At 60.4% G+C, this 13,402-nt stretch overlaps 3 protein-coding genes across 10 annotated transcripts in view; 2 read left to right on the forward strand and 1 right to left on the reverse strand.

The window, feature by feature from the left end:
* The window catches only part of LOC115282459 (basic proline-rich protein-like), a 154,371-nt gene extending 152,297 nt beyond the window's left edge, over positions 1-2,074 (reverse strand). Inside the window, exons 1-3 of one of the 5 annotated variants that reach the window (XR_003904638.1) lie at positions 1,350-2,071; positions 1,072-1,193; positions 656-833 (exon numbers count right to left, since the gene is read on the reverse strand). The gene's annotated coding sequence lies outside the window, so the exon portion shown is untranslated. Of the gene's footprint in view, positions 1-655; positions 1,194-1,349 lie in introns of those variants that run through there. The other 4 variants (XR_003904637.1, XM_029928524.1, XM_029928520.1 and 1 more) reach the window with 4 other exon arrangements.
* C17H17orf49 (chromosome 17 C17orf49 homolog) lies at positions 7-2,359 on the forward strand. Of its 3 annotated transcripts, none has more exons than XM_029928527.1 (5): positions 7-170; positions 609-710; positions 1,370-1,560; positions 1,755-1,859; positions 2,111-2,359. In XM_029928527.1, exons 1-5 carry the CDS (start codon positions 40-42, stop codon positions 2,173-2,175), a joined length of 594 nt encoding a protein of 197 aa, XP_029784387.1. In that variant the 5' UTR covers positions 7-39; the 3' UTR covers positions 2,176-2,359. The 3 variants fall into 3 exon arrangements, with proteins under 3 accessions (XP_029784387.1, XP_029784388.1, XP_029784389.1); XM_029928528.1 differs by having other exon boundaries at positions 2,115-2,359; XM_029928529.1 differs by lacking the exon at positions 609-710.
* A 5,502-nt stretch (positions 2,360-7,861) lies between these two features.
* Positions 7,862-11,520, forward strand: BCL6B (BCL6B transcription repressor). Of its 2 annotated transcripts, XM_029928479.1 has the most exons (9): positions 7,862-7,896; positions 8,406-8,596; positions 8,776-8,997; positions 9,108-9,440; positions 9,594-9,718; positions 10,267-10,431; positions 10,531-10,661; positions 10,748-10,885; positions 11,260-11,520. In XM_029928479.1, the coding sequence occupies exons 2-9, from the start codon at positions 8,418-8,420 to the stop codon at positions 11,374-11,376; spliced, it is 1,410 nt and encodes a 469-aa protein (XP_029784339.1). In that variant the 5' UTR covers positions 7,862-7,896; positions 8,406-8,417; the 3' UTR covers positions 11,377-11,520. The 2 variants fall into 2 exon arrangements, with proteins under 2 accessions (XP_029784339.1, XP_029784340.1); XM_029928480.1 differs by lacking the exon at positions 10,267-10,431.
* The last annotated feature ends 1,882 nt before the right edge of the window (positions 11,521-13,402 follow it).

Consider the following 13,402-nt stretch of genomic DNA (forward strand, 5'->3'; position numbering starts at 1 on the left):
CCGGGGTGGGGCCAGGGGCCCCGGGCGGGCGCGGGGGGTATGCGCCGGCCCCCCGTGACGCTGCCCCGCCCCCAGGTCGGGGAGATCTTCTCGGCGGCGGGCGCCGCCTTCACCAAGCTCGGGGAGCTGACGATGCAGCTGCATCCCGTGGCCGACTCTTCCCCCGCGGGGTACGTGAGCGCGGGACGCGCGGCCTCCGTGGGGCCGGGACAGGTGGCAGTTCGCCGGTGCGAACAGACTGTCGGATGAGGGGACGACAGGTAGCAGCGCAGACTGGAGGCTCCAGACCGGGACCCCTGCCGCGAGCCGGCGGCCGCAGAGCTGGGAGGTCCCCTGCGCACCGCGCGCGGGTTCTGTCCTGAGACCCCCGCGGGTCGGATCGGCCTGGGCGGGCTGCTCACAGCCGCCGCTTCGCGGGCCTGGAGGAGCCGCTGGAAGTCCTCAGGATTCCCACGGGGCATGAAGATCTTTTATGGTTTGGTTTTGTTTTTAAGAAAGCCCTCTTTAGGGATCCACAGAAGGGGCCCCAGGGCCTGGGGGGGAGCCTAGGGGCTGGCTGCGCGCCCCCCCCTTCCCACTTTCGCTGTTCTCCCTCTCCCCTCTGACAGCGCCAAGTGGACGGAGACGGAGATAGAGATGCTGAGGGCTGCTGTGAAGCGGTTTGGGGACGATCTTAATCACATCAGCTGTGTCATCAAGGAACGGACAGTGTGAGGGAGGGTGGCCGGCAGAGGGGGGTGGGCACTTGCTTCCTCCGCGCCCGCGCCCCAGGCCCACCTTCCCGAGAATTCCCTCCTACCTCGCTGCCGGCTTTGTTAGCGCCTCCGGGAAGACTGAAAGGATAGAAGAGTTTGGTCAGAAGTTACTGAACCGCTGGGGCAACCAGGGCCTCCCAAGAATTTAATTTCGGGGGGCCGCCTGAGATTCCCCACCACCAAACTTTCCTGGCTGTTGGCATCGCTCCTTGGAGGTTCTGCTGGGGCCTTTCCAAGGATATTGGGATTCTGAACGAGCTGATCAGAACCCACTCATAAGTCCCCATCTACCTGCCGCTCAGTCACCGAGGCTTACCTGGGAGCCTTCCACACCTGCCAAGTGTCGCCCCGAAGAGAATTAGGACGTGGGCTTTCCTGCCACTCAGCTCAGGGACGTCACTCCTAAATCATACTCCATTGGCCCTAAGTGCTGCAGAGCTGCAGCAAAACGAGACCCAAAGGGCGGGGGGCCTAACCACGATGCTATGGAGGGGCCCCCAGGATTCCTTCAGAGCGGCCCATTACTCCCACCCTCCCTTTCCTTCCCCTCACCTCCCTTCTTCCTTTGGCCTCCCCCACAACGCCCTTCCTAACCTGCTCTGTCTTCTCCTCAGGGCCCAGATAAAGGCCACCGTGAAGCGAAAGGTGTACGAAGACTCAGGCATCCCCCTTCCAGCCGAATCACCCAAGAAAGGGCCCAAGAAGGTGCCGTCTGGTGTCTTGTCGTCTCCTCCAGCTGCCCCTCCACCAAGCAGCTCCGGTGTCCCTGAGGCCGGGGGGCCCCCCATAAAGAAGCAAAAGGCCGGTGAGGGCGGCAGAGCTACCGCCTAGTCCGTGGGAGACTCGGGCTTGGGCCAGGGAAGGACACATGTCCCTTCCTCTCCCCGCCAGGGTACCCAGAGAGTGGCTGGGGGGGGGCGGGGGGAGCTCAAAGCTCGGGGAAGCTGGGGGGCAGTGGGCGAACCTAGAACCTAGCTTATGCCCCCCGTGCAATCCCAGATGTGACACTCAGCGCTCTGAATGACTCGGACGCCAACAGTGACCTGGTGGACATTGAAGGGCTGGGAGAGACCCCTCCAGCCAAGAAACTCAACTTCGACCAGGGTAGGCGTCCTCCTCCTCCCGCACCAGGCGCAGGGCTTGGGGAGGAAGTGCTCCCTGGACGGTAGGGGAGGGTCTCCACAGGAGCCCCTGCCCCCTCGGACAGAGGCTCTGGAAGAGAAGGTCGTCCAGTCCGCACTGCAGGGGCGGGCTCAGCGAGGAGGAGCCGGGTGCCTGGGGGAGGGAGGGAGGGGATGGCTTCGGGGCATCCCGGGGGCTCGCTCCATCTCGGCCCATTTTGCTTCCTGTTCCAGACAGCCTGACCCTGGATTCTGGCCTGCTCGTGACCTCTGCTGACCCGCCTCTGCTCTCTCACTGAGCCTTCCACCTCTGACCCCTCTCGCTGTTCCCGCTGGACCTGTGGATCACAGGGGACTTGGAGCAGGCCCCCTGGAGCAAGGGCCACGAGGCTGTGGAGCCGCGCGCCTCACCGGCCCCCCTACCCCTCCGACCTCCGTCACATGGACGTTTTTATACAGAAAACAATAAAGATTCTCCTCTCAGCTCTGTGCCTGCAGCGTAACGTGTCTGGAGCACCCCGGGCGGGGGCCCAGCCCCTTCTGGAAGTCCTCACCCCCCTGCCTGGAGCAGCACAGCCAATATTGGCAGCCTGTCTTCCCAGTGCCAATATTTCTGTGCTGCTAGAGCCAGGGGGGCTGGGCGTGGGCAACGAGCACCCCACTTGCTCTGCGGAGGCAGAACTGAACTCCCAGGGTCTCTGGCAGTCAGTCCTCCCGAGGCTGCCCTGGGGGTCCTAGAGGGCAGACTTCCAGTGCATTCGTCCCCCCCCCCCCAAGAAGGCCCAGATGTTTTCTGTGTCGCCTCTCTGGGGTGGCCTCCCGGGCCCCGCCTCCGCGGCGCCTTTCCTACCCTCGCTCTAACACCACAGTGTGGTTTGGACGTGGCCACAGTGCCGTACAAGCCACAGTGTGCTGCTGGGGCGGGAGCAGGACCCGGCCGGGCTGGGGGCGCGGGCTGGTGCTGTGAAGACCCCCGGCACCAAGAGCGGGGACATAGACGAGGTTCGCGAGGCAGACACGGCCCCAAGAAGCTGGGGACCACCAGAACCCGGGGCTGGGAGTGGGCGGGGGCCAATGGGGCGAGCTCGCGGCGGTGCGAAGACTGGAGGCGTCTTCCCTCTGCGGGAGCTCTCTGCTCAGGGGATCCCTGGGGTGGGGTCAGGGGTACAGGAAGCAGGGAATGACTGTGGGGGCCAACACACAGCCTCCCGACTGGGCGAGAGCAGGGCCCCAAGGCTTCCTGTGTCCGATCCTCCCCTCCCTGGGTCAGAACCCAAGAGAAAGCAAGGAGAGACAGAAGGCCAAGGACAGCAGGGTTGGGAGTTGGCAGTCCAGAGGTGGTGGGGCCGGAACAGGGTCGGGAGAGGGGGGCCGGAAGTCACCCTGGGCCCTGGGCCTGCCACAAGATGGAGGCCCAAGGCAGGAAATGGAGGCCGGGGGAAAAGGGGCAGCAGGGCCCAGGAAGAGGGCTGCCTGGACCTGAGGGCCAGGTGCTCAACCCCCAGCACTGCTCCAGCTCCCTGCCGCCCCCCGGGACCCCCGCCCTAGCCCCTGCGGCCACCCCTGTCTGCCCATCCAGCAGGCCCAGGAAGGCGGGCCCACCCCAGAGAGCCACGTTGAAGCTGAGACAAACATGCCTGTCCCCACCCCCACCCTAGGCCTCTTCCTCCTGCCCAGGACTTGATTTTTAAAAGCACCCCACAGAAAGCACAATCTGGGGGCCCCCAATCCCTTCCACAAATCAGAAATAACATCCTCTGAAACCCTGAAGTCTTCATCCCATTCCACCCTTTACCACCACCCCCCCTGCCGACACACCCCCCAAAACTCTTAGCAATCAAAAAGATCTAAGATGGTGGGTGTAAGCAGTCGGCTTGGGTCCCGGGGGGGGCATGCCAGACCCCCCTCCCTCGAGACCCCTATCCGTCCTCCACCAAACCCTGCCAGGACCTCCTGATCCTCACTCTACCCTCCATAGCCCCCCAAACTGAGCAGCTGACCCCAGCTCCCGATTCTCGGCAGAGCCTTTGTGGGAGTGAAACAGAAATCAAACACCATGCTAACGGCTGGGAATGTTGGGGGGCCTTCTGAACTCAGCCTTTGGTTTCCACCTGGGGGACTGCACTCGAGGGGCACAAGAGAAAGCCTCTCCAATCGTACCCCCCACTTCCAAGACTGACAAAGCCCAACCCCACCCCAGCACGCACCTCCAAACCTCCCCCCAACCGCCACGTCTCTCCTGAAAACAGGGGACACTTTCCTCCCCACTTACCTCAGCTACTCTCCCCTGAGATCCTGGTCCCCTATTTTGAAGGGAGCAAAATTTGGGGTGCATCCCTCACATTTGGGGTGCAGGAGAAAGGAGCCGCCCCAGTCGCATCGCTGGCCTCCTTCCTCTCGGCTGGCTCAGGGAGTGGGGAGTGCCCTAGGGAGGGGGGACCCCCACAAGAGAGCTCAGAAGGGGGTTCCTCCATCCCCAGTCAGAATTGGGGACACCCCCCCAAACCCGTCCCAGCCCATCCGTCTCCAACTCGGCGGGAGAGGCAGCTGCAATGCCCCAGTCACATTCCCCCAACACTACATTCCTCACCCCATCTAGAGGGGTCCCGGGGGCCCCCAAAAATCCCCAAAAAATCTAGGATGTTGGCAGGACGGTCCTGGACTAGCACCCCAAATTTGGGGTCCTCAGATACCCCCGTTTTTTCAGGAAAATTCCGTCTTTCACCTGCCTCCCGCCAGCCCTGCTCTGTCCCGATGCCAATTTTGGAAGTCACTCCCTCCTTCCTCCTCCCCGTCTCTCCAGGCCCCCCCGCTCGGGGGCTAGGGTCCAGGAAACCTGGCTTCCAGACCGGGGGGCACTCCTCGAAGGGCCAGGGGCCAGGAGGTCAAGCTCATAGCCCCAGGCTCAGGGAAGCAGGAAAGCCCGATCCTCCCCTCCCCTCCCCCCTGGCTGGTCTCCGTGGTGGTTTAAGGAAAGCCTGGAGGATTGGAATCTGCCATTGCTGTTGCACAGGCAGGTTTTTTCCTTGGGTTGGGGGGGTGGGCGGTGGGAGGGAGAGAGGGGAGGAGAGCCGAAGAGAGCAGGGACCCAGGCGTGCAGAGCTGGCCTGACTCACCCCCTCGCCCCTGCTGCCGTGGGGCACCCCTCCCCCCACCTCACCCACATTCCCAGGGCTCTGTCTGCTTCCCGTTTGGGGCTCTTATCCTAGAAACTCTGGGTCCAAGAATCACCTCCTCGCACCCCCACCACCACCTCTCCTTGCCAACGTTCCAACAACCCTGGCCAAGCCAGGGACTTCTGCTTTACCACAGGACACCCCACTTCCCCCCGCCTTCCCGGAAAGTGAAGCATACTCCCTTAAGAAATTGGGGTTCAGAGTCTGAAACCACCTTTTCTCCCTCAGATCTACCAGGCCCCACAGAAATAAGAGGAGAGACCCTACCCACTATTTTTCCAAATTTCTCCCTTCACATCCTGGGTGTAATTGGGGGTTCATTAAAAAAAGAGATTTCTAGAATCTGGGGTGAGAGGGAGCTCTAAGCAGAGGACACCCCACGCCAGCATCATGCTCCAAATTAAGTGAACCCCCAAGTCAGTCTTGCCGTATGACCCATCCCTCGGCTGCATCAAACACACCCAGAGTGGCAGAACACCCCAAAATAAGGACACCCCAAAACTTTAGTCTCCCACCCTGAACCCTCACCTTGCTTCTCCCCCTGGAAAAACCTTCGTGGCTATCTGTGTATACAGTGGACCAGCCCCCTCAGAGTAAGTTTCCACAACATCCAAATATAAAGCTTTGCTTCCCCTCAATGGCCCATCATCACGGAAGCCCTTCACGCTTGCTCCCGGGTTCCTACCATGCTCCACCTCAAGCGAATAAAAAAAAAAACCTTGAATTAAAATTTCATATTCACCCAACTCTATCCTGACCCTTGAAACACAGATGGCTTCTTAAAACAGACTGTACCCCCAAATCAGCAATGACTACCCTACTTTAAATCAGATCGTCCATACACACCGGTGACTAAATCCCCAAAACGAACCCTCATCCGTCTCCTCAAGAACACCGATGGGTTCATCCTGATATTCCAAGTGGACAATTTCCAAATTATGAGGGTCAGAATCCCCAAAACTAATGTACCTTCAAACTCAGCTCCATCCCTCAAACTTACCATTGGCCCTGGGGCCTGGATGCAGCCCCCCCCCCCCCCGTGCCCAGAACAATCCAAATGAACTCAATACCCCATCACAGATGTGCACTCCACCGCCTGACCAGATAACACAAAATCAACTGCAGCCTGATACCAAAGGGAGCCCCCAGTCCACCTCCCACCTCCAAACTGAGCAGAGACCGAAGTAACCCACACAGGCAAAAGCCACATGCCCCCCCCCCATCCCTAGTGGTCTCGGATTCTCAATGTCTCAGCTGCTCTTTCCTGCACCCAAATAAAGACACCCTCAGATCTGAAGATGAGGATCCCAGGCCTGGATATACAGCTCCGTAGATACTGGGCACCTGTCCTGAACACAAATGTGAGTCCTGCTTTGCAGTTAGACTCATCTCTGCCTCCCCCGCCCCCGCCAAATAAACACTGCCACCCCCGACGTCTCCCCAAACAAAATATGAGGGTGTAACCCGTGCCTATCTCCCAGATCGGGGACCTAAATTTAGGGTTATCGGCCCCTCCTTCCCTCTCTCCCTTCTTTTACCCTGAGACCTTCCCTCCCTGTTTTCCCTTCTCCGACCACCGCACCCAAATTTCATATTAATGTTCACTAAAAATCCACCTCTACAAACAGATTAATAGTGCTTCTAGCTTCATTAGAAAAGAAAACCCTGAGCACCCAGGGCTCAGACCCAGAGCCCGCGGATTTCTAACCCCAGCCTCGGAGGAAAGTCCCCTCTGTCGCCTAATTCTCCCTCCCTCCGCCCAACCCTAGTCCCCTCCTAGGAGACAGAGGGACAAAATTAACCAGCGCAAAGGGGAGAACGAAGATATCAGCCGCTCAGACCGAGTGGATCCTGCGCCCCGGTCCGAGTGGACCCCAGCCGGGTGGAGCCGGCGAGGCGAGGCGAGGCTGGTGCTCGTCCGCCCCCTCGTGGAAGGAGTCGAGCATTGCCGGGTTTTGCCTACTTGCCGCGCTGGACCCCGGCGTCCCGCCAGCCTCCGAGCGTAGCCGACGGGCGGGTGCCCGAGGCCCTAGTGAGCTGGGATTGGGGGAGGGCGAGCGGGCTTTGGGAGGGAGTCTGTCTCCCTGGATCCCTAAAAGGATTCAGGAGAGAGTTGGGAGCGAGAGTCCGGACGCCGAGGTCTCCTGAGCGTCTCTGGGCCCCCACCCGGGGCTTTCCCCACCTCCTCGAGGGGAAGCAGCTGGCGGAGCCGTCCGGTCGCAAGACAATGGAAGGAAACGAACTAGAAATCATATCCGTCCCCTCCCTACCCCGCCCGATCAGAGCCCCCCTTCTTGCAGGCACCGCTAGAGGAGCCTGTCATTCACGCCACGCCCTCCCGCTGTCTGAGACCCCACGCGAGTCCACCATCGCCTCCCCACACCCGGTGCCTTGGGCGCCCCTTTACCTCCTCGATACCTTACGTTGGAAGGGGGGAGTTTCCCTGTGTTCACTGTCCAGTAACACGCACCCCCTTCCAAAAGTCAACACACCAACTTTCGCTGCCCCAGGCCCCTCGACGACCCAGGTCACCCGTGTTTCCAATCTCGAGATTCCCCAAACTCCTCCCCAATTCCACTGTCCCATCCCCGGTTCCACTTTCAGGAGCCCAAGACCCCAGACGTGACGACCACCCAGGGTTCTGAGGTCCCGCCCTCGAGCCGGAGACCCCGCCCCGGGCTCGCCATCTGGAGAGCAAGGGAGGAAGGAAGGATACAGACCCAGGCGTTCACCCCACCTCCACCCCCGCCCCCGCAATCCCGGCCAGATAAAGGAGCCGAGTCCAAGAGGGGAGAGAGACCCCGCCCCCCTGAGAAGAGGAGCCGCAGCCCCTGCAGGACGGGGGTAAGAACCACAGACTGAGGGAGCCAGGCTCCTGGGTCCCCGGAAAGGGTTATTGATGGTAGGAAGATTGAGGCCCAGTACGGGGGCTGCGCTAAGGGTAGGGGACTAGATAGTAGTGGAATTCCGTGCTTCATTAAGGGAGCTTCGATTGGGATTTGGAGAGGTGTGGACCGCGGGCCGTCCGGGGTCTCCAGGCAGGACTCCGAGAGTCAGGCGCTCGGCGAAGCAGAGGGGAGCGGGGTGCTGGAAGGGCACGCGCAGTGGAACCCAGGAGGCTGCGGGCCGGATTCCCCACGCGGGCCATCGACGGCGCGGTCGGGCACCTCCAGCTCACTGCACGCCCTGTGGAGCCTCCGGGAGGGGGACAGAGAGCACCGGGGAGCTGAGGCCAGAAACAACTAGACGGGTCGAGCGAGGCTGCGCGAGCCTTGGCTCTAGCTGCGTGTCAGCAGAAGGGGCGAAGCGCGAAGGGCTTCTGGGTCCCTGAGCCCCTTGCTCGGCACCCGCAGGCCAGCGTCGCGATGGGCTCCACCGCCACCCCGGAGGGCGCGCTGGGCTACGTCCGCGAGTTCACGCGCCACTCCTCCGACGTGCTCGGCAACCTGAATGAGCTGCGCCTGCGCGGGATCCTCACTGACGTCACGCTGCTGGTTGGCGGGCAACCCCTCCGCGCCCACAAGGCGGTTCTTATCGCCTGCAGGTTGGAGGGGTGACTCGGGGGGTTGGGCGGAACCAAGTGGGAAAGGGGCGGGGCCTCCAGGAGGGGATCCTGAAGCAGGAGGCCAAGCGCCCCGGAATTCGGGAGGTAGCGGGGAGGACGTGGCGCGTGGCTCCCAGGGGTCCCCAGGCGCTAACATAGCCTGTCTGTCCTCTGCCCAGTGGCTTCTTCTATTCAATTTTCCGAGGCCGCGCAGGAGTGGGGGTGGACGTGCTCTCCCTGCCCGGGGGCCCCGAGGCCGGGGGCTTCGCTCCCCTACTGGACTTCATGTACACTTCACGCCTTCGCCTCTCTCCCGCCACTGCGCCCGCTGTCCTTGCGGCCGCCACCTACTTGCAGATGGAACACGTGGTCCAGGCATGCCACCGCTTCATCCAGGCCAGGTGAGGGAACCCCAGCTCGGCGCCCTCCGCGGGGTGAGCTGGCATCCGGGGTATCAAGGGCAGAGGCCAAGATTAGGAAATAGCACTAAGGTGCATCGCACTTTTCCCAGCTACGAACCTCTGGGCATCTCTCTGCGGCCTTTGGAGGCAGGACCCCCCACGCCGCCGACGGCCCCTCCGCCAGGCAGTCCCAGGCGCTCCGAAGGACACCCAGACCCACCCACTGAATCTCGCAGCTGCAGTCAAGGCAGCCCAGACCCCAAGGCCTGCAACTGGAAAAAGTACAAGTTCATCGTGCTAAACTCGCAGGCCTCCCAAGCGGGGAACCTGGGCGGGGAGAGGAGTTCCAGTCAGCTTTGCGCCCAGGCCGGGCTCCCCAGTGGGGATGAGGCTTCCAGCAGCAGCGGCAGTGAAGAAGGACCCATTCCTGGTCCCCAGAGCAGGTACAGAAACCGGAACCTCAAGAATTGGTAGAGGCCAGCCTCAGCTAGGAGGCAGAGCCATTGGGCGCCTGGAGCAGAGAGTGAGGAGGTGCGGCTTGGCTCCAAGCCTCCAGGGGAGAACCCCCTTCCATATAACCTCCCCTGTCTGCCTAGGCTCTCTCCAACTGCTGCCACAGGCCAGTTCAAGTGTGGGGCTCCAGTCAATACCCCCCATCTCCTCACAGCCCCAGCTCAAGAGCCCGCTGGGTCACACTCTGCGCCGGCTTGTCCCCCACCAGGTGAGAGCTCTTGCATTTACTTTGTTCTTGGCTTTTCTCCTGGGGGCCGCTCCAGGCCGAGTGTGGATCCAAAGGAAAGTCCCTTTCCAATCACTGCAACTTAGAGTCACGGAGTGTTTACCAATCCCGTTGCCCAAGGCACACCCCGTAGGTCAGAGAGCATGGGAAAGGGACAGGTACCAGTACCTTTAAAGGCTTCCAGAGAACCACGAAGTTCTGGCATGTTCCCATCAGGGGTGAGTGGTGGACCCGGAGCTGGGCAGGGCCCCGCCCCCCAGCATGCTGTCAACCCTGGTGGTGCAAGAGGAGAGAAACAGGGGCCAGTAACGGTGGCCTCCACGGACCACCGCCACTACTGAAGAGGTTCGCAGAGTATTCTGGCATCAGACATGAAGTCAGATCTTGGCTTGTCTCTTGTTAACCGTGTGACCTTGAGTAAGTCAAACCAGCTCCAGAAGCCTTTAAGTAAATCGGGAAAGAGAAAACCCTTTCCCAGTGAGGTTTGAGGATTCACTGGTGGTGCTGTCTTGACCCACCTCCCTTCCCAGGAAGTGAATTTTTCAGCTGCCAGAACTGTGAGGCTGTGGCCGGGTGCTCAGCGGGGCTGGACCCCTTGGCTCCTAGGAGTGAGGACAAGCCCTACAAGTGTCAGCTGTGCCGGTCCGCCTTCCGCTACAAGGGCAACCTGGCCAGTCACCGCACAGTGCACACAGGTAGGGGAGGAGACACCCCTCCCCCCGCCCAGCCCCTGGCCTCGGTGCCCCGCAGGTGTCCTAGGGTAGTCCCTGACCTCCCTTCCTCCCTGCCTCCAGGGGAGAAGCCCTACCACTGCTCCATCTGCGGGGCCCGCTTCAACCGGCCGGCCAACCTGAAAACGCACAGTCGCATCCATTCCGGAGAGAAGCCGTATAAGTGTGAGACTTGCGGCTCGCGCTTCGTGCAGGTACCCAGCCGGCCCCCGAAGCGCGGGCGGGACGGCGCCGAGGGTCCCTCCTGCAGGCGCGGGCTGAGGTCCCCCTCCCCGCCCAGGTGGCGCACCTGCGCGCGCACGTGCTCATCCACACCGGGGAGAAGCCCTATCCCTGCCCCACCTGCGGCACTCGCTTCCGCCACCTACAGACCCTCAAGAGCCACGTTCGCATCCACACTGGGGAGAAGCCTTACCACGTGAGTACCCGACCCGGCCGCGCAGCAAGCCTCCGCGGGACCTCGCGCTTACCTGCGGGCGAGGCCCTGAGAGGAGCTCCTCGAAGTGGGCGGGGTCCTGGGAGATCAAGGGGCGGAGCCGGGGCTCGAGGCTCAGGCACCCAAGTTAACGTCCCAAACGGGGCGCTGGCCTCCCACACCCTGCCCCCAAGAGGAGCTGGGGAGGGAAGGAGCTTTGCAGAAGAGGGCGGGGCCTATGTCCTCGGCCTCCGCCGAGGATCTGGGAAGACGCGAGGACCGAAGGGGAGCTGGACAGTGGCCCCGCGCGCCTCGCCTAAAAGGTGCTTACGGATGGGGGCGGGAGCTGACCCGGCTGTCCTGCCCCGCCCCCACAGTGCGACCCCTGCGGCCTGCATTTCCGGCACAAGAGTCAACTACGGCTGCATCTGCGCCAGAAGCACGGGGCTGCCACCAACACTAAAGTGCACTACCACATTCTGGGGGGGCCCTAGCCGAGCGCCGCCCCAGATCCCGCTCACCTCCTGGAATCCGGGAAAGTTGCGCTCACGCCCGGCCTCCCTATTGGCCTTGGGCACGAGGAGACGGTGGTGTGCAAGGCTCCTCTGGTATCAGAAACCGGTACCGCCTTGAATTCTCGCTGGGGGTGGGGGTGGGAGTGGGGGAGCAGGGATGGCAGGTCGTGGCTTGATCTGCCTGTTTTGCTGGTCAAAACCTCTTCCCCACAATCCAAATTGTCCTTGAGGAGACAAGCAAGCTGGGAGCTGAGGGAGGGGAGAGACTGGAGGCCCCGACTCCTGGAGGAACAGTCCTCCTCACCCGCAGCCCTGTCTCCATTTGGTTCGTCTGTAAATATAATTTATTGAGGCCCATGCATGGTACCAGGGCCTCCATTCGACTGCATTCCCCACCTCCCTCTTCCACAAGTGTGATCCACAGTGACCTGAAGCACAGAATGCAAGGTCACAGCTCTGCTGGCAGAGATGAGCACTTGGCCTCGTCCTTAGGCCTAAGCGTTTTATGTTTATTATTGTCATTAACTTTTACCTTCGGAATCATATCTGTTTGCTTGTTGGTGTGCGTGAAATGGAGAAAGGGTTTCTCTGTGTCCTGCCCCTGCCAATTCTAGGTCTGGAACCTTCATTTTCTAGGGCAGCACCGGGCATATGTGTGTTTGTGGCATTGGGTCAGGAACCCTCTCCGGTATTCTGGATATTGTAGCTTCTCTAACAGGCTGGAACTGGCTATAGACTTTTTTCTGTTTTCAAGACTTCTAGGAACCTTTATGGTGAGCCTGACTGGGAAGTAGTAAGTGTCTCCTGGGCGCTGCGGATTTGGGGGCTCTGTCAGTGTTGGAGCTGGGGGGGAATGATGGGAGAGGCTTTCTCTTAAGGCCCTAACCGTCCCAAGAGTCTGGCCACCTGGGTTCGGCCGCACCACGTCTGTCTGGCAAGAACTGGGCTTTAGTTGAGCTCAGAACCCTCCCATGGGGGCTTGTTCTTAGCACTGAGTTGATCCCTCAGTGAGGGAGAGAGATCTGGAATTCCTTATCAGAGCTGATGCAAGCTTTGTGGCTTCTGCCCAGCCTCTAAGAACGGTATGGCCTGCGGCAGGAATTATGAAACTTTATCTTGACTAAGAGCTGAGTCATTACCAGTCCTTTATTGTAGATGTGTCTGGATTTGAAAGTTTCTTGGAAGTCTGTCCACCTGAGATAAGCCACTTCTCTCAGTGCGTGTTTGGACATCTTCTGACAAGTGGTCCGATTCCAGGAGCTTCTTTGCCCCAGAAGTCACAGGTGCTTGGTAACTTTCTTACCTTAGAAAAGCCAGGTCTGTGACCTGGCCTTCCGGCCACTCCGGTCCTGTCTGAAACCAGTGAATGCAGTAGGACCTTCCACAGGGAGAGAAAAGAGGCTGATGCTCCAGTTTGGATTTGCTAGAGTTTGGGATTATGATCAGGATTGTGGTCGGGATTCAAGATTTAAAAGATTAATTGACTGAGGGACTTTCCAGTTGGCCAAGTATCTGGGTAGGATCGAGAGATTGGTACGTTGGTTGAGGGGCACAGTCTCCGGTGTAGGTAGAAAGTCAGGAACGGAGTCGCCTCTTAACTAGAACGTCTGGAATGTGAGATGATCCTCGGAAGCCTTGATCCTTCCCCTCCTCGGGAGCTCTCTGACGGCAGGGTGTGGGTGGGGAAGGAGCACTTTGATTTCTGGGGCGGAGCTTGCTCAAGATAGGTCGGTACTAACTGCTGCCACGTGAGGACAGGTGAGAAAGCAACTTTTCTCTCTCTTTCCCCCTTACTCCCTGCCTCGGAGTTGCAAGCAGGGAGCTAAAGCCAAAGAGAGATGTGAGAAGGAATCATGAATTTTTTTTTTTTTTTTTTTTTTTAGCCAATTGGATGGGCAGGTGGAGAGCGCCTAGGGGTGGAAATGTTAGATCTTGCAAGATCAGAATCTTGGAATAAAGAAGCCTCTCTCTGTGCTGCCTGCTGTGTCCAGGGTTCTTGCCTGAG

Source organism: Suricata suricatta, chromosome 17, assembly GCF_006229205.1.
Source record: "Suricata suricatta isolate VVHF042 chromosome 17, meerkat_22Aug2017_6uvM2_HiC, whole genome shotgun sequence".
Classification (NCBI taxonomy): domain Eukaryota; kingdom Metazoa; phylum Chordata; class Mammalia; order Carnivora; family Herpestidae; genus Suricata; species Suricata suricatta.